At 37.4% G+C, this 24,989-nt stretch overlaps 1 protein-coding gene across 2 annotated transcripts in view; it reads left to right on the forward strand.

Annotated features, from left to right (window-relative positions):
- Positions 1-24,989, forward strand: part of SMC3 (structural maintenance of chromosomes 3) — a 39,498-nt gene that overhangs the window by 9,630 nt on the left and 4,879 nt on the right. For both annotated transcript variants that reach the window (XM_066239081.1, XM_066239080.1), the window contains exons 5-21: positions 604-675; positions 1,021-1,100; positions 1,351-1,429; positions 3,777-3,894; positions 5,555-5,730; positions 6,255-6,335; positions 6,568-6,732; positions 7,009-7,130; positions 8,361-8,574; positions 12,608-12,711; positions 12,892-12,991; positions 13,410-13,570; positions 13,944-14,085; positions 16,527-16,677; positions 20,559-20,711; positions 23,347-23,498; positions 24,258-24,416. In XM_066239081.1, the coding sequence (XP_066095178.1) occupies positions 604-675; positions 1,021-1,100; positions 1,351-1,429; positions 3,777-3,894; positions 5,555-5,730; positions 6,255-6,335; positions 6,568-6,732; positions 7,009-7,130; positions 8,361-8,574; positions 12,608-12,711; positions 12,892-12,991; positions 13,410-13,570; positions 13,944-14,085; positions 16,527-16,677; positions 20,559-20,711; positions 23,347-23,498; positions 24,258-24,416 (2,229 nt within the window). The remainder of the gene's footprint in view (positions 1-603; positions 676-1,020; positions 1,101-1,350; positions 1,430-3,776; positions 3,895-5,554; positions 5,731-6,254; positions 6,336-6,567; positions 6,733-7,008; positions 7,131-8,360; positions 8,575-12,607; positions 12,712-12,891; positions 12,992-13,409; positions 13,571-13,943; positions 14,086-16,526; positions 16,678-20,558; positions 20,712-23,346; positions 23,499-24,257; positions 24,417-24,989) is intronic.

The raw sequence follows: 24,989 nt of genomic DNA on the forward strand, positions 1-24,989 counted from the left end.
TAATCAGTACTAATTCCCTATAGAAAAATTTCTGTTTAGGTTTCTCAGATTGGCATTAAAAGAATAATTTTATTAGATATTTTTCACTATGTTGAGCCACTACATTAATAACAGTGTCCAGAATCTGGAAATTCCCTGGACTTTGTAAGTGGTGGGGTCATAAATTGGTCTAAATGTGACACGTGTTAAATGTGTGTCTTCTTAGCAAATTTAAAACTGCACAGACTATCTCAAATGTTTAGAAAATTGGAATAGTATGTTTTGTTAGGTTTCATTTTCAGCATTAAAATGAGTCTATTAAAGAAAAGCCTCAGAGTGTTTTAGGATATTAAATAGGTAGAATTTAGTGTCTCTGGGGGTCTTGTACTCTAATTAAAGGACCTAACTTTGATATCTCTTGTATTACTGTGATTGACAATTAGAAACCTTTGGTTGAAAAATATTATCCTACTCCAGTGTCTGCTGTTTTGGCAAGAGGTGTATATACTAGTGTGGTAGAACATTTTCTCTGTTGAATCCGGCTTGTTACCAAGTACTAAACTTTGAATGTGTTTAAAGGATATGAAAATACCATTTGAATTAAAGTTTTATCTCATATTCTAGGAGGGTACTGGTCCTCGTGTCATTTCTGCTTTTGTGGAGATCATTTTTGACAATTCGGACAACCGGTTGCCAGTGAGTAGTGGCTTTTTTTCCAGCAATGTTGAGAATTTTGTTGTTGCAGCTGATTTAATTTTTTCATGCTTTAAAAACATTTAGTTTATGTGAAAATAACTATACAGTTTACATGCTAATTTTATCTTAAAATTATAATGGACATTCTTTAAATAAATGGGAATGTGCACGCTGCTGTGAAAAAAATGTTTTAATCATAAGAATTGAATATTCATAGCATGCCCTTAGTGAGATTGAAAATTTTAAGTCATTATTATGGTGAGGGACTCTAAAATGATCTCTTTAACTAAAACAGTTTAACTTGTACTATTAAATTAACTTTGGGCTTTTACATTTTTTTCATAGATTGATAAAGAGGAGGTTTCACTTCGAAGAGTTATTGGTGCCAAAAAGGATCAGTATTTTTTAGACAAGAAAATGGTCACGTAAGCATTTTTCTCTACATTTTTAATTTTTTTACAAAAGAGTAAAAGTATTATTTTACTTGCCTCGTGTTCAACAAAGCAGTATTTAGAGCATAAACATAAGAATCCGAAGATTCTCTTGAAGCTGGTAAAACAGATGGTTTAAGGACTGTCCTATACTCTTTCATGTTCTGTAACTCAAAAGTTAATGTACTCAATTTGGTTATTGTTGGGTTGTTATTTATCTGAAGTTTTTCATCTTTATCAACAGGAAAAATGATGTGATGAACCTCCTTGAAAGTGCTGGTTTTTCTCGAAGTAATCCTTATTATATTGTTAAACAAGGAAAGGTAAAAAATGCTATGTCCTTTTTCAGTATAATTTGCTTTCTGAGTATCTTCATTGAATGATGAATTGGTTTGTTGATTCTAGCGGTATAGTTCAAGCTAAAATATACCTTATGTCTGGTTTTCATTGATTTATTTTGTATTGAAGTTAGTATTACCTTTTATGTGACCATAAAATACAAAATAGATCTATTGCATAATGAGATGGAACTATTTCAGCAGAGTTTAAGTGAACCTTTCCTTAATGACCTCTATCACTTACTAAGGTGTATTGTACCTGAAGACATTTTTTGGTTTGTGAAAGTCCATGATAATCATAATTTAAGAATATTGTAGAGCCCTGTTGGTTTGAGCATCATCCTGATATGCCAAGGTTACAGGTTCGATCCCTGGTTCACAGCACATACGAGAAACAACAAATGAATGCATAAATCAGAGGAACAACAAATCGATGTCTCTAAAATTAATAAAAACTTTTTTTAAAAGAAAATACTGTAGAAATTCTATAAAATCACATTTGAAAAAAATTACTTTCTAAAATTGAAACTTTAGGCCCTGGCCAGGTGGCTCAGTGGATAAAGCATTGTCCTGGAGTGCTGAGGTCACAGAGTTCTATCTCTGGTCAGGGCACTACGAGGAGCAGTCAGTAAGTGACAACTAAATGGAACAGTGAGTTGATACCTCCCTTCCCCCCCCTCCTCCCTTCTTTTATCCTTCTCCCTTCTCCCCTTTCTTCTCTCCCTCTCTCTCCCTCCCCCTCTCCCCTTTCTCTCTTAAATCGATGGAAAAATTAAAATAAATAAAATTGATATTCTGTTACTCAGAATATCACAATTAAAATACTAAAAGCTTACATCATAATGCTATGTATTATCTTCCTTATAGAGATTACATTCTTTACACTTTAGTTTCTATATACTTCAGCTGTTTGTTCTACTGTTTTCTCATGTACTTTATATCTAATTGTCTTATTATTTCCTCATATATTTTAAACTATATCTAAGGTAATTTTTCTTAGAACATACCTGTAATATCCTAAAGTTTTCTGTAGTATTTTTTTGGTCTAGGGGAAAAATTCTTGACAAATTTCCACTTACTAAATGGGAGACTTTTTAAGATATGTGTTGGAAAGTTAGCATTCAGAAGTGATTAGGAAGATTATGGTGGTGTTCATTGATTGCTTCACTGATGGGCTCCAGCTGAGACAGTGACCCCTTGCTCAAGCCAATGACCTTGGGCTCAAACCACTGACTTTGGTCTTCAAGCCAATGACCATAAGACCATGTTAATGATCCCATGCTTAAGCTGGTAAACCTATGCTCAAGCTGGGACTTCAGCATCCCAGGTCATTGCTCTATCCACTGCCACCACCAATCAGGCTGAATATAATTTCAACAGACCATTCTTAGTTCAGAGCTGGATTTTTTTTTATTTTATTTTTTTGTAAAAGTGTTAAAGTAACTGTTACTTGAAATTATAATGCATGATAACAGTTTTTACTTTTAGTGCCTAATTTTATTTTTATGAGTATCTAAAATTCATGCGTGTTATATACACAGTTGCATGGCAGTTAAATTTTACCACTTTTTGTCATGTATTCTTTGCTCTGTATTTGTAAATGAGAGTTTAAAGATATTTTTGCCTATTAATGTGTACTACCCCTGTGAGACAATTATTTTTATCTATATTTTAAGCATACCATTTTTGTTATACTTTTAATATCATTATGTCTTTTAAAAAATGTGTAGTGATGGTTTCCCCTTTTAAAAATATATTTTAGAATAAATCTCATCTTAAATTTTTTTTTAATTTACTTATTGATTTTAGAGAGAGGGAGACACAGGAACATCAGTCTGTTCCTGTGTGTGCCTGGGCCTGGGATGTAACCGGCATCTCGGTGCATCAGGACGGTGCTCTAACCACCCAAGCTACCCTGCCAGGGAAGAAGCTCAGCTTTTGTATCTTATCATATTAACTAAGAAAAACTGTTGGTGGAATATTCCTTTGCCGTTTATAGTTTGGAGAGTTTTATCCATAAATTAGACTGAAGAATATATCAGTTCTATTTGGATATTTGGTAAGTTTCATTGGACTAAAAGGGAATGCAGGTATATAGGTATACAGGGGTGGGCAAAAGGAGGTTTATAGTTGTGAATACTTGAAGCAGAATGTGTTGTGTTACTTATTAATCGAATCATTTTCCACATGAACATCTGTAAACCTACTGCTGAATACAGACTATATTGGCAAACTCATACTCAGTTGATTATATGAGTGAATACCCTTTCAAGATAGAGTTCTTAAATCACGGTCTGCAGTGCTGTAATAGTTGTTTCTCTAAAATTTTAAGATCAACCAGATGGCAACAGCGCCAGACTCTCAAAGACTAAAGCTATTAAGAGAAGTAGCTGGTACTAGAGTGTATGACGAACGGAAAGAAGAAAGCATCTCTTTAATGAAAGAAACAGGTAAAATAAATATGTTTCTACTTTATTTTTTTTGTTGTGAGTAGGTTTTTATTGTATTATAGTGGAAAAGAGTTATGTCTGTTCTCAGGAATATATTGTAAAATAATTTGCTTATGTGCTGAATGGAGAGAAAATGAGTTTTAAGCAATTTGAGGTTTGAGATTTTCAGTACTTTATTTCTTTGAATAAAAATCATTACTGTAATGCCTTTTAAAATCAACTGCTTTGTGCCTTTAGTGCCCTTGTCATTGTGTGAGGATAACAATCTTGGATGTATTCCTTAAAATTTTTTTTTATTCAAGAGCAAGTAAATGTAAAACTTCATTAGTATATTTATTATGGAAACACCATTTTGCTTTTCAAGTGCTGTGTTCTAGGATAGCATAGAGTCAGACAGTCCTGGATTCAAAATCTTAGTAATAATTAACTGACATGACTTTTGACGCAGTCTCTCTGGTCCAAAGCTTCCTCATCTGTAAAACACTTTTTCATATTTTGTATGGCAGCTGTAGATGGTGCTGTTATTGTAAATTTGATAATCAATGACACCAGTGATGTTAGGGTTTTTTTTTTTTTGTTTTTTTTTTTTTTTTTAAATTTATTCATTTTGGAGAGGGAGAGATAGAGAGAGAGAGAGAGGAGAGACAGAGAGAGAGAAGGGGGGGAGGAGCTGGAAGCATCAACTCCCATATGTGCCTTGACCAGGCAAGCCCAGGGTTTCGAACCGGCGACCTCAGCATTTCCAGGTTGACGCTTTATCCACTGCACCACCACAGGTCAGGCCTTTTTTTTTTTTTTAATATTGTGGGAAGGTGCACTGGTTTTTAAAGGAAGCTCAAACTGAGGCCCTTACCACATGTATAAGAATTGATGTCAGCCCTGGCCAGGTAGCTCAGTTGGTTAGAGCGATGTCCTGATACACCAAGGTTGCAGGTTTAATCCCTGGTCAGGCCACATAAAAGAATCAGTTCATGAATGCATAAATAAGTGGACCAACAAATTGATGTTTTTCTCTTCCGCCCACCCACCCTTTTTCTCTAAAATAAAAAAAAAATTGTATGTAAGATCTTGTAAAAAAAAAAAAAGAAATTCAGTGTCACCCTATATAATGTTTGTTCTCTGTTGCTTTTTCTTGTTTTGTTTGTATTTTTCTGAAGTGGGAGGGGGCAGACAGACTCCCACATGCACCTGACCAGGATCCACCCAGCATGCCCACCAGGGGGCGATGCTCCATTGTGGCCAGAGCCATTCTAGCGCCTGAAGTGGAAGCCATGGAGCTATCCTCAGCGCCCGGGGCCAACTTTGCTCCAATGGAGCCTTGGCTGCAGGAGAGGAAAAGAGAGAGAGAGGAAGGAGAGGGGGAAGGGTGGAGAAGCAGATAGGTGCTTCTCCTGTGTACCCTGGCTGGGACTCGAACCTGGGACTTCCACATGCCAGGCCAATGGTCTACCGCTGAGCCAACCGGCCAGGGCCTGTGTTCTTTGTTGCATTTCATAATAGAGCATATTAGTTGCCATTTTATTATCTTAGATTTGGTTACCACATAATTTCAAAAAAATAATACTATTCTTAAAATGAAGTTTAACTCATGGTATAGTCGAGAAGTGATACTACATAAAATTTTATTCATTTCCTTCATTCCTCCTATTTTTTTTTAAAGAGGGAAAACGGGAAAAAATCAATGAGTTGTTAAAATACATTGAAGAGAGATTGCATACCTTAGAGGAAGAAAAGGAGGAGCTAGCTCAGTACCAGAAGTGGGATAAAATGCGACGAGCCCTGGAATATACCATTTACAATCAGGAACTGAATGAGACTCGTGCTAAACTGGATGAGGTATTTACTTTTGCCACTTACATTCAGATTGACTTTATTATGAATATGTTCAACTCGTGCTGTATTCATACTTTTTAATGATTTTTAAATACACATTTAAATTTGAAAACCCCTTAATGGATTTATTAGTTAGCAAATTTGTTCTTTCAGTTTATATTCCAAGACAAATGCATAGGCCTATTTTGGCCTTGCTGTCATTGTATCTGAAATACAATCAGGTGGTGGTGTCAGACAGACCAAGATGAGAGGAAGCCATCTTTAACACCTTAGGAGTTTTTTTCTTAGCTTTTTAAAATGTATTTTGTAATTACTACTGCTGACATTTTGTACAAAATTTGTTTTAAGAAATACTTAAAAGTAAGAATTTTTTATTTTAAGAAACTAAATTTCTTTTTTGTAAAAATTTTTAAGTGAATATTTTAGCAGATGTCTAAAAATTTTACTAGATGTCATGAAATATTAACTACAAAATAAATAAAAAATCATAGTGGTTTTCTTTGTTTTGTTTTGTTTTGTTTTTGTAGCTTTCTGCTAAGCGAGAAACTAGTGGAGAAAAATCCAGGCAATTAAGAGATGCCCAGCAGGATGCACGAGATAAAATGGAGGTACGATTGCAAACTAAGCTTGGGCTAACTCGTGTTTTCTTACCACAGTAAACTCTTTGTACCAAAATTAGAAATGGCAACTTTAGATGGGGTGTCGTTGTGATTGAGAATTGGAAACGCATAGCACTGAAGGTGTAAATGAAAGAAGAAGATGGGACAAAATTAATAGTGTCATAGTTCTGCTGTTATACTTTCAATTGCTGATTCATTTTTCTTCTAAACTTTTGAATAGGATATTGAGCGCCAAGTTAGAGAGCTGAAAACAAAAATTTCCGCTATGAAAGAGGAAAAGGAGCAGCTCAGTGCTGAAAGACAAGAACAAATTAAGCAGAGGACTAAGTTGGAGCTTAAAGCCAAGGATTTACAAGATGAATTGGCAGGCAACAGTGAGCAAAGGGTAAGTTAAGATGCTAAAAATTAAAGACATAAGTGTTCAGGTGAGTAGGAGTTGCAGAACTAAGGTCTTTCTGTGATAGGTGTGCCTGCTTGAATTTTTGTAAAAAATTTGGCACAATAAATTAATTTGCACTCACATTGCAACTCAGCACTAGCTCTGTTTCTTACATTTAAAAATTAAGTTTTGTGATGCAAGATTTTCTCATGAGGAAATATTTCATGCTAGACATAAACAAATTTTTAATCAGATCGCATTTTTATTTTGCTTTATTTACAGAAACGCTTGTTAAAAGAGAGGCAGAAGCTGCTTGAAAAAATAGAAGAAAAGCAGAAAGAACTGGCAGAAACAGAACCTAAATTCAACAGTGTAAAAGAAAAAGAAGAGCGAGGAATTGCTAGGTCTGGGATTTTTTTTTCACCAACTCATAACTTTATAGTTTTTCTGTAGAACCTAAACAGTTATCGGTTAAGAAGGCACAATATTATGGGCAAAAATTAAATGCCCATTACAAAATAATAGTCAATGTTAAACAAATACTGTGGGCCAGGCATTACTGTCTGCATGTTGCCTACTTTTTTTCTACTTAAAGGCCCTAAGAGATCCATATTAGCCCCACTTTAAATTCAACTAACTTGAGGCTCTGGTAGGTTAAATTACTTCCTAAGATAACAGCTAGATCAGAGGTCGGGAACCTATGGCTTGCAAGCCAGATGTGGCTCTTTTGACAGCTGCGTCTGGCTTGCAGACAAATCTTTAATAAAAAAATAATAACATTAAAAATATAAAACATTCTCATGTATTACAATCCATTCATTTCCAACTGCTCATGTTCATGGTTGCGGTTGGCTGGAGCCAATCACAGCCGCTGTCCTCCGGGACAACGCCAAATTTTTATTGGATAATGCGTAAGGTACACGGGTCGTGGTATGGCTCTCACGGAATTACATTTTAAAATATGTTGCATTCATGGCTCTCTCAGCCAAAAAGGTTTCCAACCCGTGAGCTAGATGTTGGTCTTTTTAAACACATTCACATTTGTTTATTTCCCATCAAGTGACATCTTACTGTATATTTTATTCTACCACTTTCTTTTTCACTCAGGGCTCTCTTAACATCTAGACTTTAATATCTGTCTATAGATTTGGCCTTGCCAGTGTTTGCTGATTTTATGATTTAGTGCATTGTCATGTTTTTATTCCATTTATATTTGTTTCAGTTTAGGGTTATTTTATATAATATGGGTATTAATAGTTCTATGTGTTGTGAATACTTTCTCCTGCTTTTTAATCTTTATATAGTGTCTTTTATTGTAAGGGGTTTAAATGTTTATATAGTTAACTATATAAACTAGAACTGTTTAGGTTTACTGACTAACCCAAACCTGGAGTAAAGATATTTTCTGTTTGAAATTCTTAGGGGATGGGCTGTTTTACCTGACCTTAACTGATTTTGAAGTAAAAGTAATTTTCTATAGAACCAGCCAAGGAGCTCTATTAGGTAGCAGTTGCTTTGATGCTTACTATTTTTAAAAGGACTGTTGTCTTCATATACTCTTGATATATTGATTGCGGTTAAATTCGATTATTTCTTGTTCTGTTTTTCAATCCATTCTATTTTACTCTGTGTAGATTGGCTCAAGCTACCCAGGAAAGAACGGATCTTTATGCAAAGCAGGGTCGTGGGAGCCAATTTACATCAAAAGAAGAAAGGGATAAGTGGATTAAAAAGGAACTCAAGTCTTTAGATCAAGCTATTAATGATAAGAAAAGACAGATTGCTGCTATACATAAGGATTTGGAGGACACTGAGGCAAATAAAGAGAAAAATTTGGAGCAGTATAATGTAAGAACCTTTACAACTGTTTTATAAAAATATTTCCAAAGAGATAAATAATGTAGTTTTACCAATTTTAGTTTTATTTTTAACAGTTCCATGTTACTCTTAAAATACACAAGACAGGCACTAATTTAGAAAAGACCAACACAGTTTAATATTATACATATGGTAGTTCCTTTTTTCAGATATTTTTTTTAGCCCTGGCCTGGTGGTTCAGTGGATAAAGGGTAGTCCCCTGTGCTGAGGTGTCTCGGGTTCGGTCCATGGTCAGGGCACATCTGAGACAATGAATATACACAACTAGATGGAGCACCTAACTGGAACTAGATGATGCGCCCCCCCCCCCCCCCTCAAATCAATGGAAAAGTTAAGAAATTTAAAAAAATTTTTATAGCAATGAGTGTCCGTGTAGATTGAGTATATTTTTGATATACCGGTATATTTTTATGAATTGGTAGTGTATATCTGAACTACCCTTAATTTTATCATATATAAATCTAAAACAACTTGATAATAATTCTGTCAATTTAATAATGCAGAACGTATTTCTTGTTAAAGCGATGGTGATTTTATAACATTTTCTATATGAATTAAACATTTATTATGAATGTTTAGATAGTTTTTCCTTAAAAATTGAAATGGAGGAGGCCTGACCTGTGGTGGCGCAGTGGATAAAGCGTCAACCTGGGAATGCTGAGGTTGCCTGGTCAAGGCACATATGGGAGTTGATGCTTCCTGTTCCTTCTCTCTCTCTCTCCTCTCTCTATAATGAATAAATAAAATCTTTAAAAAAAATTGAAATGGAGGATAAAATTAATTTCAGAGTATGATAGATCTCATAGTATTTAAAATGAAAAGGAGAAAAATGCTTTTGTTAAGTGATATGTTTGGCCATAGTAAAAGGTCCCTGGTCGGCAAACTGCAGCTCGCAAGCCACATGCGGCTCTTTGGCCCCTTGAGTGTGGTTCTTCCACAAAATACCACGTGCGGGCGCTACCTCGATAAGGAATGTACCTTACCTATATAATTTAAGTTTAAAAAATTTGTCTCAAAAGAAATTTCATTGTTGTACTGTTGATATTTGGCTCTGTTGACTAATGAGTTTGCCTACCACTGGTATAGGTGATTAGAGGATGATGGTAGTGACGAGAGTGTGTGGGAAGGTATAGGGCAGGGGTGGTGTGTGTACACACACATACACACACACACACACACACTGGTATAGGTGATTAGAGGATGATGGTAGTGACGAGAGTGTGTGGGAAGGTATAGGGCAGGGGTGGTATGTGTACACACACATACACACACACACACACACACTGGTATAGGTGATTAGAGGATGATGGTAGTGACGAGAGTGTGTGGGAAGGTATAGGGCAGGGGTGGTGTGTGTACACACACACACACACACACACACACACACACACCAGAAGGACCTCTTATATCAGATACAATCTGTACCAGTTGGTGTGGTGGTTTATCAAAAAAGCCACTAAAAACATATCTTAATATAGGTATATACTTATATATAGTACGTATATGTACTATTTATAAACATAAAAGTGTACACATACATATCTTTAAGGATTTTATTTTAAACAGGAAATGTATGCTTATGTGCCATGTGTCTTTTTTTATTTTTGAGAGAGAAAGAAACATTGATTTGTTGTTCCACTTATTTATGTACTTATTGGTTGGTTTTTTTATGTGCTCTGATTGAGGATTGAACGAACCCACAATCTTGACCTATCGGGATGGGCCTATCTAACCAGCTGAGCTACTGGGTCAGGACCAATCTTTTTTCTTTAGACTTGATTTATTCAGAACAGTTTTGGATTCATAGCAAGATTGAGAGGAGGAGGCTATAGAGATTCTCTGTATTTTCCCTGCACTTTATTGCTCCTCCTGTTACCAACATCCTTCAACAAAATATGTACCTATCTTGAAGTAGAGCCCAAAAATGATCTGTTTGTTTTTGTATAAATCATAATTGGAGTTCCCAGGGGTCTCTTTTGTTATGAGCCACATATATAAATATAGTTCTTTCTAAATTTGGATGAAAACCATGTAATTCAGGATTCAGTCTAGGATATATATCGTATTTAGTTTCTATGTTTCTGTTAACTCCTTTAATCTAGATCAGCTCCTTAACTTTTTGTGACTTTTTTCAATTATAATTGGTATGAAATTTATATACCCGCCTGACCAGGCAGTGGCACAGTGGATAGAGTGTCATACTGGGATGCGGAAGGACCCAGGTTCGAGACTCTGAGCCAGCTTGAGTGCAGATTCATCTGGTTTGAGCAAAAGCTCACCAGCTTGGACCCAAGGTTGCTGGCTCAAGCAAGGGGTTACTTGGTCTGCTGAAGGCCCGCATCAAGGCATATATGAGAAAGCAATCAATGAACATCTAAGGTGTCGCCACGAAAAACTGATGATTGATGCTTCTCATCTTTCTATTCCTGTCTGTCTGTCCCTATCTATCCCTCTCTCTGACTCTGTCTCCATTAAAAAAAATAAAATAAAAAAAGAAATTTATATACCGTACAAAGCAAGGTATATAAATGATTTTTTGTGACATGATGTTTTGAATTAGTAAAGTATATATTATATGTTGATATATATTTATGTATTAACATTATATAATTATTTTCCCCTAGTCTTTTAAAGTTGATTTGCCCATTTAATTTTTAGTGACTCACCTTTGTGTCCAAAACTAAATCAAGTCTTTTTTTTAATCAAGTTTTTAAAGAAACAACTCTATTCCATTGTCTCAGTTAGTATTTAATTTAATCAGTTAGGCACCGCCACCACCACCCCCCGCCCCCAGAAGAAAACCAGTGGAAGCAAACAGAACTGACTCTGTAACCATAAGTCAATTGGTGGGCAGTGCCCAGGAGTTAATAGCCTGCTGGCCTTGAGAGTCCAGTGTGCTTTTGGTCTTTGGTTGGCATATTTTATAGAGGATGTAGAAAACAGGGTTATCCAGGTAGACAGTATAGTTCTAACAGTGATAACTACATTTCCTTTCCTGAAATAAAGAAAGTGCATTTTGTCTTGAGTTCTTAGAAACATACTCTTCTTTTTTGAAAGAGCCTGGTGATAAAGCAGAATTTTCCAGTGCGAGGTTTTATTTATTTTTTCTCAAGCTTGCAGTTTCTCATTTTCCAATATTTCAGTCACACCTTAGGGTATCAAAACAACCACTTGTGAAGGTGAAGTCTCCTTTATACTGGATAGATATGATTTCACAGTGCTGATTACATTATGCAAAATAACCATTAGCTTTTCAGTATAATTCTCAATCTCTTGTGTTCTATATGTGTGCAGAAAGGCAATATAAAAGGTATGCACTGCGCCTGACCTGTGGTGGCGCAGTGGATAAAGCGTCGACCTGGAAATGCTGAGGTTGCCGGTTCGAAACCCTGGGCTTGCCTGGTCAAGGCACATATGGAAGTTGATGCTTCCGGCTCCTTCCCCCTTCTCTCTTTCTGTCTTCCCTCTCTCCCTCTCTCTCTCTCCCCCCCCCTAAAAAAAAAATGAATAAAAAAAAAAGGTATGCACTGCAGTTTTAAGATTTTATCAAGTTTTTTCCCCTAAAATTCTGGAGTATTATAGAAGTAGTAAAGTTTAGATCATTAGTGAAAAAATTTTATTTTAGCAATATTTTCTAGAGCATTTTTATAGTTTATGTTTTCTTTTTTTCTAAAGGCAATTTTTTAAAATTGAAATTTTATTCTTTAACAGCTTTGTTGAAGTATAATTGACATACAATAAATTGCACATATTAAATGTGATAAGTTTTGGTATATGTGTGTGTATATATATACACATACGTACACACACATATATATATATATATCTCTGTGAAAGTGTCACAATTAAGATAATGAGTCTGTTCACCCCCAGATGTTCCCATACCCTGTGCAGATTCCTCTCTGCCCCCTCATTCCCTGGCAACAACTGACCTGTTTTCTTTCACTTTGGATTAGGTTGCATTAAATTAGATTTTAAATTTGAATTATTTTTATTTCCATAGAAACTGGATCAGGACCTTAATGAAGTCAAAGCTCGAGTAGAAGAACTGGACAGAAAATACTATGAAGTAAAAAATAAGAAAGATGAATTACAAAGTGAAAGAAAGTTAGTATAGACTAAAATGTGCCTTAATTTCTTTTGAGAAATGCTAGTTACTGGCTGTTAAATGGTCCTTAAGTTATAAATTAACTCTTTGTTTGATTTCATTATTTTAGTCTAAATTATATACTGTTATGCACCTACTTAGTGCTTTTGAAATTAAAGACAGTGATTTTTATTGGTTAGTTACTTGTGGAGAGAGGAGAATGCAGAACAGCAAGCGCTTGCTGCTAAGAGGGAAGATCTTGAAAAGAAACAGCAGCTTCTTCGAGCAGCAACAGGAAAGGTGGGCAGATTCTTTTCATTTACCTGAAGTTTACATTGAGTCAGGTGCTCGCACAGAAACGTATTAGCTTTCCCGCTGTCGGTCATTGGTTCCAGGAGATAAGTAAGAGCAGAGCACACGTCACGTCCTATAAATATGAAGTGTTGGGTGTTGTTTAAGCTTTGATTTTTAGATGAAGATTCTATTTTTAGATTTTTCGATGAAGAGCCCATTTTTAATGCTAGTGTCATAGATCAGAACCCATAATATATGGTATTTTACAAAGTTGGCATAATTTGGGGGGGGGCGTGCTTTTGGGGAGGGTGTTTTCAGTTTAATGTCTGGCATATTTTAAAATATATAGAGTAGTGGGTTTATTTTTTCTTACCAGCAAGAGTGCAATTGGCAAATTATTTTAATATTTTTAACTTCTAAACAGGCCATTTTAAATGGAATAGACAGCATAAACAAAGTGCTAGACCACTTTCGTCGAAAAGGAATAAACCAGCATGTTCAAAATGGCTATCATGGCATAGTGATGAATAACTTTGAATGTGAGCCTGCTTTCTACACATGTGTGGAAGTCACTGCTGGAAACAGGTGAGTTTATTTGCTTGATATCTTGAGTTTTTAAAGGAAAGGAAGTAAGAATAATCTAAGAAACAACTGTAGTTTTAGTATATGTCTCCTATTAGCTTCTTGCATCCTCAGTTACTTAATTTTCTAATTAAATGTGTAGGTGCCAAGTTTTTGTTTCTAATTGTAGAATCTAGAACTTTCCCCTTTTGGGGCTTTTTCTTTCTCATTTTCGTTTTTCTAAGTAGTTCTTCTCCCCCCTCTCCCCAGCCCCCATATAAATTGGTTTGCATGGAAAAGAAGTGCATTGTTTGTTTAAATGTTTATAGCACTTTTAAGTTGAGCAATTTAAAAAATGTCTAGTAATAAAAATGTGTCTTGCTCTGTTTACATGTAGGTTATTTTATCATATTGTTGATTCAGATGAAGTCAGCACGAAGATTTTGATGGAGTTTAATAAAATGAATCTTCCTGGAGAGGTCACTTTCCTGCCTCTGAACAAGCTAGATGTAAGGGATACTGCCTATCCTGAAACCAATGTGAGTTGGTCTCTGTTAAGGTCTTTCTTTCAATAAGTTACTTTCTCTCACGTTTAACGCATGCTTCGTGCACAGGCACTATCCATTAGGAGTCACATGGTCTGTGAGATAAACATGCCTTTTTTCCCATAGAGCACAGTCAGTGCTGGGTGGGGTGAGAGAGGCTACATCCTCAACGTGAAACAAATCATTGAATATGTGCAAAGTGTTAAAATACAGACGTGCAGGATACTTTGAGAATATATCGTAGGGTGACAGAATTAAGGTTAGGTAGTTGGAGAATTTCCTTTGGAACTGTCATTTGAAATGAATATTTTTAAGTTTTCTGAATACTTTTTAAAATGGCTTATAAATGAAATGTAAAATGTCTAACAAGATGATAGGCTTGAAAGTATAATGTTGCATTTGTTACTAGCTGGTATACTTTTAAATGGATTAAAAATATCAGGTATTCTTAAGGAAAAAACTAATTGCTTTGCGGTATTTGGTTTCAGAATGTTTGTTGTGTAGCAACTATTTTACTATTCTTTAAGATTAAAGCTGAAACCATGAGAAATTGCAGAAGAACAAGTGAGATTTTTTTTTTTTTTTTTTGCAAGAGAGAGAATGGAAGGGAGATAGATGAGAAGCATCAACTTGTAGTTGTGGCACCTTTTTAGTACATTGATTGCTTTTCATACATGCCTTGACTGGGGGCTCCAGCTGAGCCAGAGACCCCTTACTCAAGCCAGCGACCTCATGGTTTTGAATCTGGGTCCTCAGCGGCCTTGGTTCATGCTCTGTCCACTACACCACCACCTGGTTAGGCAAGTTTGTTTGTTTTTTTAAATGAAAGGTAGGAAGACAGAGACAGACTCCCACATGCGCCCTGACTGGGATCTACCCAGCAAGCCCCCTATGGGGCAATGCTCTGCCCATGTGGAGCCGCTGCTCTTTTGCTTGGCAACCGAGCTATTTTTGTACCTGAGGTGAGGCCATGGAGCCATCCTCAGCGCCCAGGGCCAACTTGCTCAAACCATTTGAGCCATAGCTGCAGGGTTGGGGGTGTGGAGAGAAAGGAGTGGGAGGGGTGGAGAAGCAGATGGTTGCTTCTCCTGTGTGCCCTGACCAGGTGTTGAACCTGGGACTTCTACATGCTGGGCCAATGCTCTACCGCTGAGCCAACTGGCCAGGGCCGTAAGAATCTTATAAGCTACTTAAAGGCCCAACTTTTTCTTTTAAATCTACTAATAATCTTTGAAGTTTGGGGAAGGAGAAATGGAGTCATAAATATGACGTGTGAATGAAGCAAGACAAAAGAATGCATGTTGTATGGTTTTCTTTACCTAAACAAAACTAAACTTAGATAACGAGAAAGAAATGCAAGGAAGAATTGTCATAATTATAACAGTAGCCACCCGGAGACAACCACTTTTACATGATTAGAAAGGAGTACAGCGTCGGCCTAGCGTGCGGAGGACCCGGGTTCGATTCCCGGCCAGGGCACACAGGAGAAGCGCCCATTTGCTTCTCCACCCCTCCGCCGCGCTTTCCTCTCTGTCTCTCTCTTCCCCTCCCGCAGCCAAGGCTCCATCAGAGCAAAGATGGCCCGGGCGCTGGGGATGGCTCCTTGGCCTCTGCCCCAGGCGCTAGAGTGGCTCTGGTCGCAATATGGCGACACCCAGGATGGGCAGAGCATCGCCCCCTGGAGGGCAGAGCGTTGCCCCATGGTGGGCGTGCTGGGTGGATCCCGGTCGGGCGCATGCGGGAGTCTGTCTGACTGTCTTTCCCTGTTTCCAGCTTCAGAAGAATGCAAAAAAAAAAAAGAAAGGGGTACACTCATGGCTTCTGGATTTCAGCAGTGTTCTGTTTCTTGTCCTGCTTTCTGATTTTATTATTTTCTTTATAATTACTAATTTAAGCTTAACACATTTCATTTTTTTATATATAGGATTTATTTCCTAATTCAAATATTCTAAAAATTTTGCTTTAACAGCTTAGGGAAAAGGGGGGGAAATAAGTTTTATCTAAAAAAATAGTTTTCTAAGACATAAAACATTTTGAGGAAATATTATTAGTTTGCATTTATTTTGCCCTTCTATGAGACATGCTGTCCTGAGTGTTTCACATATTAATTCATCTAGCCTTAACAGCTTTATGAGGAAAATACTGTTATTGCAATTTTGTAAATGAAGAAACTATTACATAGAGAAGTTCGGCAGCTTGTCACTGAGCTCTTTATCAGTGTGCTCTACTATTGAAAACCTAGATGACAACATGAGCACAATTTCCAGGCTATTTCAGGAGAATGATTTTTTCTGACTTCTTCGGTATGAAACCAGTAGTTTTGAAATATAAGAGTATTTGTATTTATTTCTGCTTCATAAAGATGTAATTGATAATTCTGCTAACATGTTTTTTGTTGTGATCTATGCTTGCTGACAAAATACTCATTTTTTTAGGATGCTATTCCTATGATAAGTAAATTGAGGTACAATCCCAGATTTGACAAAGCCTTCAAACATGTGTTTGGAAAAACACTTATTTGTCGTAGTATGGAAGTTTCAACCCAGCTGGCCCGTGCTTTCACTATGGACTGCATTACTCTGGAAGGTTTGTCATGGAATTTATTTGCCATTTTAAGAGTATTTGAAAATTCATGTCCAGTTATTTCTTATTTTTAAAAATAGTTGGTTTATTTAAGTCAGAATCCAAACATGGTCCACACTTTATATTGAATTGATGTTTCTTAAGTAGAATCTTTTTTTTTTTTTTAACTTTTTTCACACCTTGGACTCTTGGCCATTTGTTAAAGCCTATGAACACTTTTTCAATTTTTTTTTTTCTTAAGTGAGAGGAGGGGAGATAATGAGACAGACTCCCACATGCTCCCTGACCAGGATCCACCAGGCAACCCATCTGGCCCAATGTGTGAATCAGCTGAGCCATCCTCAGTGCCTGGGGCCGACGCTTGAACCAATTGAGCCACTGGCTGTAGGAGTAGAGGAGGGAGAGAAGTGGGAAGGAAGAAGGAGAGAAGCAGGTGGTCACTTCTCTGTGGGCATGATTGGGAATTGAACCCAGGATGTCCATACACTGGGCCGATGCTCTATCCACTGAGCCAACATGCCAGGGCCTTTTTTCAGTGTTTTTAAATGCATGTACTTCAGATCGTAAACAATTATAATCGTATTGGCGTGGTTATTGCAACATTTTTGAAACTGACATCATAGTTCTCAAGGTATTTAAAACCAAGATTTAGCGGTGGTCTACTAAGTCATAATTTTTTTTTCTTTTTTTACAGAGAGCGAGAGAGTCAGAGAGAGGGATAGATAGGGACAGACAAACAGGAACAGAGAGAGATGAGAAGCATCAATCATCGATTTTTTGTTGCGACACCTTAGTTCATTGATTGCTTTCTTATATGTGCCTTGACCGCGGGCCTTCAGCAGACCGAGTAACTCCTTGCTCGAGCCAGCGACCTTGGGTCCAAGCTGGTGAGCTTTGCTCAAACTAGATGAGCCCGAGCTCAAGCTGGCGACCTCGGGGTCTTGAACCTGGGTCCTCCGCATCCCAGTCCGACACGCTATCCACTGCGCCACCGCCTGGTTAGGTGTACTAAGTCATAATTTTGAAGCATTGCTGCATGTAAGCAAAATTTTGAGATTTATGACATTATCTGATAGAAAATATTTATTTCTCTTGGTAACAAAGTCACAAATACTGATAATAGTACAGTGGTTCTTATTCATTATAGAGGGAATTGCTAAATTTCATTTGAGGTCAGCATAGAAATAAAGATGCAAATTTTTGCCCTGGCTGGTTGGCTCAGTGGTAGAGCATCAGCCTGGCGTGCAGAAGTCCTGGGTTTGATTCCCGGCCAGGGCACACAGGAGAAGTGCCCATCTGCTTCTCCACCCCTCCCCCTCTCCTTCCTCTCTGTCTCTCTCTTCCCCTCCCGCAGCGAGGCTCCATTGGAGCAAAGATGGCTCGGGCGCTGGGGATGGCTCCTTGGCCTCTGCCCTGGGCGCTGGAGTGGCTCTGGTCGCAACAGAGTGATGCCCCGGAGGGGCAGAGCATCGCCCCTTGGTGGGCAGAGCATTGTCCCTTGGTGGGCGTGCCGGGTGGATCCCGTTCAGGCGCATGCCAGAGTCTGTCTGACTGTCTATCCCCGTTTCCAGCTTCAGAAAAATACAAAAAAAAAAAAAAGATGCAAATTTTTTTTCCCACTCAAGGCATGGATCTTCTGAATTTAACTTGTAGAATCCAGGTTAAGAACCTCTGGTATATAGGTTCGCCTGCCCTCATTGTTTTTTTTCTTCTTTATAATTTGTGTGTTGATGAAAGAACATAAATCACCTTTATGCTTTGTCTCTCTCTATATACACATTTTTGTTATTGTTTAGAACCATCTGGTAATAAGTTTTAATATACTGACACTTGATATCTAAAAATTAAGCATGTATCTCCTAAGAGCAGGACGTTCTCCTTTATAACCACAGGATCATTATTACATGTAAGAAACTTGATATTGACCTAATAAAAATCTAAAAAGCATCTATATTCAAGTTTTCTATTGCCTCAAAATGTTTTTTAAATCTTTAAAGTATAGTTGATATATAATAATATATTAGTTCCAGGTATACATCATAGTGATTGGATATTATATACTTTATGAAGTGATTACCGCATTCTGAATATTTTTCTATCCATGATCCAAATGAAGGATGCATGCAATGTCTGTCTGACCAGGCAGTGGCGCAGTGGATAGAGCATCAGATGGGGATGTGAAGGACCCAGGTTCGAGACCCTGATATCGCCAGCTTGAGCGTGGGCTCATCTGGTTTGAGCAAAGCTCACCAGCTAGAGCCGAAGGTCGCTGGCTCCAGCAAGGGGTTACTCAGTTTGCTATAGCCCCGCAGACAAGGCACATATGAGAAAGTAATCAACAAACAACTAAGGAGCTGCCACGAAGAATCGATACTTCTCATCTCTCTTCCTTCCTGCTTGTCTGTCCCTATCTGTGTCTCTCTGTCAAAAAAAAAAAAAAATGCATGCACTGTCTTTTTTTTAGATTCTTGCAATATGGAAGTTTCCCCTTTTCCTTCATACCCCCAGAAATTGATGGTCTTAAAGAATGAATGCTCCTTCCTCTGGATTTGTCTCCTTGCTTCTTCATCATTAGATTCAGGTTAAAATGTTTTGGCTTAAGTGCTACGTACATATTGTATCACTGTTAGTGATGCTAAATATGGCCAATAGCAAATCTCTTGGTTGTAAAGGTACCTTTTCCTTATTGTAATTAATAAATGATATATTGGCTTGACCTTTAACCCTTTGAGTAGTACAAACATTCATGTACATCCTCATGCCTCCTGACCATCCAGAGTATGATTATACATGTGTAAGGCAACATTAAAGGCAAATGTGTGTTCTTGTTTCCATAAATTGGTTATCAAACAAACATGACTTTTAAGTTAATAAAACTGTAACTGGAACTATTGATAATTTTATTTGAAAAAAAAACTCACTCCTGGGGGTCAGCGAGCATGAAAAAAACTCACTACTCAAAGGGTTAAGAATACTGCAAACTGGCCCTGGCCGGTTGGCTCAGTGGTAGAGCGTCGGCCTGGTGTGCAGGAGTCCCGGGTTCGATTCATGGCCAGGGCACACAGGAGAAGCGCCCATCTGCTTCTCCACCCCTCCCCCTCTCCTTTCTCTCTGTCTCTCTCTTCCCCTCCCACAGCCGAGGCTCCATTGCAGCAGAGATGGCCCAGGCGCTGAGGATGGCTCTGTGGCCTCTGCCTTAGGCGCTAGAATGGCTCTGATTGCGGCAGAGCAATGCCCCAAAATGGGCAGAGCATCGCCCCCTGGTGGGCATGCCAGGTGGATCCCGGTCGGGCACATGCGGGGAGTCTTGTCTGACTGCCTCCCTGTTTCCAACTTTGGAAAAATACAAAAAAAAAAAAAAAAAAAAAAGAATACTGCAAACCATGTTTCCCCAAACTTTTACCAATGATTTAGCCTCCTTTGTTGATCCTTAGCTGACTCAGTTAATACACTAGGGGTTTCAAAATGGTGACTCCTGTATTTATTAACTTGTACTCTTCTGTAAAGAAAGCTCTCTCCTTTCATTATTATTTCTAAATTATCACTGCAATTCATGGATTCTTCTCTTATATGATGTGTTATTACATTGTCACTATTATTTTTTATTAAATTTTCCTAAATATGGCCCATGGGAATTCCAGGCTAGTTTCTGTTCCTGTTCACGTTTCCAATAATTTTTACCACTTCCTTCTTTTATGGCAGATGTTGAAACTCACCTGGAAGGTACATTTTTTACATGTAAATTTAAGTATTAGAAAGCAAACTTTTTCAGAATAACTTAAATTATTTTTAATTCTCATTAAATAGGTAAAGCCTTTAGATTTGTTGTTTGATTATAAGTCAGTGTATCATTGAATAAAGCTTTTCTTATGTTTTGTTTATAGGTGACCAAGTTAGCCATCGGGGTGCGCTAACTGGAGGCTATTATGATACAAGGAAGTCTAGACTTGAATTACAAAAAGATGTTAGAAAAGCAGAAGAAGAACTAGGTGAGCTTGAAGCAAAGCTCAATGAAAATCTGCGCAGAAATATTGAAAATATCTTTTTGTCTTGTGTACTATGGATAAAGAACTGCATTTTGGTTGGAATATATAATCTTTTGCATGTTGGGTGTGTCTTCTCAAATGCTGTGGGAAAAAATTTCATGTTTTACTTTGACTTTTATTTAAGCACAGGAGCTTATATTTGTCTATATAACTTCTGAAGATGGAAACACTAAAAACTATTTTAACGTTGACCCTTTGCTTTGCTGTTAAATAGATAGTAGCAGTGAGCTTACTTCTAAGAGCTCAAGAAGCACTGAATATTAAGGTTATAAGGGAACTGAGGAAGATGAGTCAGAATTGTAGAAGGAAAATGAGAGTATTGTTTCATGGGAGAAAGGTGGGGTCGGGCATATCAGGAGTGCTACATACTTCAGAGGAGTAAAATCTGTAGGGATTGAAAATGTCCATTAGATTTGACTATCTTGAGGTCATTTGGTTCAGATTTAGTGTTAATGGAGGAGATGGCTGTCAAAATTCAGAAAAATGGTGTTCATTAAGAGTGGCTAGTTAAGTGCCCACCCTTCCCTGCATACCCACACCTTTCTTTCAGACAGGCTTCTCCTAAACTCTTAAGGGTCCCCATGGGACTTGCAACCAGGCAAGCGGTGGCGGTGGCGGTGGCGGCAGCAGCTCGTCCCAGGCTAACCCCCTGAACCTGTTTCCAAGGCTCCTGTTACTCTGACTTTGCAGTGAGCTAAATGCAGCCCCCCACCGTGGCTCACTTCTGTCATCGACTCTTACCTCTCAGTCAATCCACGTGGCCCTGTGTGGCTCAGTTCTTTTCATGTTTCCGGCAGTCAAAGCAGGCTCTCTCCTGTTGCTTCTTTTATCCTAAGCCCTTCTTTGTTTGTTTGACTTTCCCCAGCTTTGCTATATACTTTTTTTTTTCTTTCATTTTTTCCAAAACTGGAAACCGGGGAGGCAGTCAGACAGATTCCCGCATGCACCCAACTGGGATCCACCCGGCATGCCCAGAAGGGGGCGATGCTCTGCCCCTCTGGGGTGTTGCTCTGTTGCATCCAGAGCTATTCTAGCGCCTGAGGCAGAGGCCACAGAGCCATCCTCAGCACCTGGGCCATCTTTACTCCAATGGAGCCTGGGCTGCTGGAGGGGAAGAGAGAGACAGAGAGGAAGGAGAGGGGGAGGGGTGGAGAAGCAGATGGGCGCTTCTCCTGTGTGCCCTGGCCAGGAGTTGAACCTGGGACTCCTACACGTCAGGCCGACGCTCTACCACTGAGCCAACCGGCCAGGGCTGATACATACTTTCAAAATCAATCTCTCAATTTCTCTCTCTCTCTCTCTCTCTCTCACACACACACACACACACACACACACACACACACATGGGCTAGTTCAGTTTACAACTGAAATTATGCCTGTACATTTTCTTAAAACAATGGTATAAGGCAAAAGTGCTTTATGTGCACTTCACATTATGTCACATGATATTAAAAATAAAGATTTATGAGCAGCCATCAGTGTAAGCAACGGTGCAGAGGAAAAAAAGTAAACGTCTTAGTTTTCACTTTGCAAAGGTCTTTGAGAACTCCAGGTGCGCCTCACTTTGAGAACTGTCCAAATTTGGCAAGATGTTAGCACTAAGAGATCATGATGGGGTACTAGGAATAGGAGGAAATTGATAGCATACCCCAATTACTCTCCTGTATTGGATAGTCCAGTGAGGTGGGATTAGTCTTCCACATTGGTTAAAACCAGGCCTTTTCATACAGAACTTCCATATGTGATGCTTTAAGCATAATAGATTACACAGCAAGTATTTGTTGAATGAAAAGATGTAAAAAAAAATACTATTAAATTTTATTTAGCTTCCTAAGAATATTGATTATTGGTTGATTGGTATAGCTATTAGTATAAGGTCTACCGGAAAGTTGTTTGTTTTTGGAATAAAGCAAAATACAAATTTTTCTTGCCGTCAATAAGCTGTATTAAGTAATATAATTGCCATTATTATTAATGATTTTTTGCCAGCATGAGGGCAATTTGTATATCCCATTTTTGAAAAATGTTTTATCTTTTGATGTGAAAAATTGAACCAGTGCTTGTTTGATATCTTCTTCATTTTTGAGTTTTTTGCCCTTCAAAAAATTTTTAAGGGCAGAAACAAGTGATAGTTGGAGGGTGCTAAGTCCGGGGAATATGGTGGATGCGACAGAATTTCCCAGCCTAGTTCTGCAATTTTTTGACGAGTCCCCAGAGCAGCATGTGGCCTGACATTATCATGATGCGGTATGATGTTCTTCCTATTGAATATCGCCAGCCTCTTTTCTAAACTTTGTTTTAGTTAATTTGCTACGTCAGTATATATACATTAAGTGATAAAAATAGAGAGGCACACATGCGCCAAATAAACATGTGCTTACGTGTCGAAACTTGTGATAGAAACGGACAGAACTTTCTGTTAGACCTTATAAAATAATATATGTTATTTTAAAAGAAATGGTGGGGTGAGCACCATTTAATTCAACTTTGTTATGGTTCATAAATACGAGGAAACTTTATTAAGTGTAGAGAAAGGGGATACAAAATGTATTTATAAGAACTGAGGAGAATTTAGAACATATGATACATTTACAACTTGAAGAGAATTTTCCTTAGCCTTGTATATGGATTAATAATGAAATTGACCAGTTGATGAACCAGATGCAGCAGATAGAGACACAACAAAGAAAATTTAAAGCGTCTAGAGATAGCATATTATCAGAAATGAAGATGCTAAAAGAGAAGAGGCAGCAGTCGGAGAAAACCTTTATGCCAAAGGTTCGTAAGTAAGCCTTGTGTTACAGGTGTTTTAATTCTGTGGAATTACGCGGGCCATCTTAGGGAGGTTATCCTTGGATTTCATGTGTTCCATTTTTGTTTAGTCCATATTTTTTTCGGTATCTACAGTTATTATACCACATATCCAAGGGAACCCAAAGTCTTCTTTCATAGTCCACATTTAGACTTTCCAACTTTATTAAACAAATAGGCATTTTGACCTGTGGCATAATAATACTGTCTGATAGTAATGTGTCAGTGAGATTTTTATCTGTAAAGTACTATTTATGGTGTTATTTGAATATTTGATTGCATTTTGTCCAGAGTATTAAAATGAGAAAGCAAATTGTTACTGCTGTTACAAATGATAATACATACTGATTTTAATAAATGTGAAGCCATTTGATAAAAACTATTAATTTGGTATATTAGTAGTACTAGAACAACAGATGTTTTCTAAAAATTGCCCACAATTATTCAGCGTAACATATTCTAACAACTTATTTTTTCTTATTAATATGAAGATTTTTATATAGTTTGATTATGGGATATAGTGTTCACACAGCCCTATGGTATTGCATCATGAATATTGTTGCTGCATAGTTCTAATTATCAAATTTAATGGGTACCTAATATTTATTTGTATTGATATGATTATTTAGCTCATTTTAATATCAAATATAGATTGTTGCCAATTTTTTCCTATTATAAGTGATTCAGTCATTAATACTGTCAATAAATGAATCATCGGTCTCACAGCAACGTAGCTTACAAAGTTTGGAGGCAAGTTTGCATGCTATGGAGTCTACCAGAGAATCTTTGAAAGCGGAGCTGGGAACTGATTTGCTTTCTCAACTTAGTCTGGAGGACCAGAAGAGAGTCGACGCCCTGAACGATGAGATTCGTCAGCTTCAGCAGGCAAGTGCAACTGATGGGGAAAGTTCTGGTGAAAACTGGCTACTGCGAAGTATCTTTATTGCTAATAAATAAATGCAAAAGATTATTAAGAAAATGTAAAAATGGCACTTGGACTTACCTCCATAAACATAAATAAAATAAGATTTCAATGTCTTTTTAACCATTGTGTATATGTTAAGATTATAAAAGAAATCTTCATTTTATTTGATCTTATTTAGTATACATTTATCATTAGTAATGTTGGGGCTTGTTAGCTTTTTATTGAGGTATTTATTGGGCTATTATTGGGGTATTTATTGAGCTGACCACCTTTACATGTTTAGTAATGTTTTGATTAAACATTTTAATAACATTTTGTTATTGGAACAGAGATGTAAATGGCACTAAATCCAAGAAGTGAAAAGCAGGAAAAGAAAAACATTTTTTTGGTAGCATACTTATAAAAAGAACCAGGCACAGAAATTTAGCATTCTGAAGGGAGAAAAATGAAAATATAGGGCTTTTTGGAAGGGTATGAAACTCCACTTCAGCTCATTTGAACACAACTAATGGAGATGACAGCAAATTAACAGC

This window comes from Saccopteryx bilineata, chromosome 7 (assembly GCF_036850765.1).
Source record: "Saccopteryx bilineata isolate mSacBil1 chromosome 7, mSacBil1_pri_phased_curated, whole genome shotgun sequence".
NCBI classification, from domain to species: domain Eukaryota; kingdom Metazoa; phylum Chordata; class Mammalia; order Chiroptera; family Emballonuridae; genus Saccopteryx; species Saccopteryx bilineata.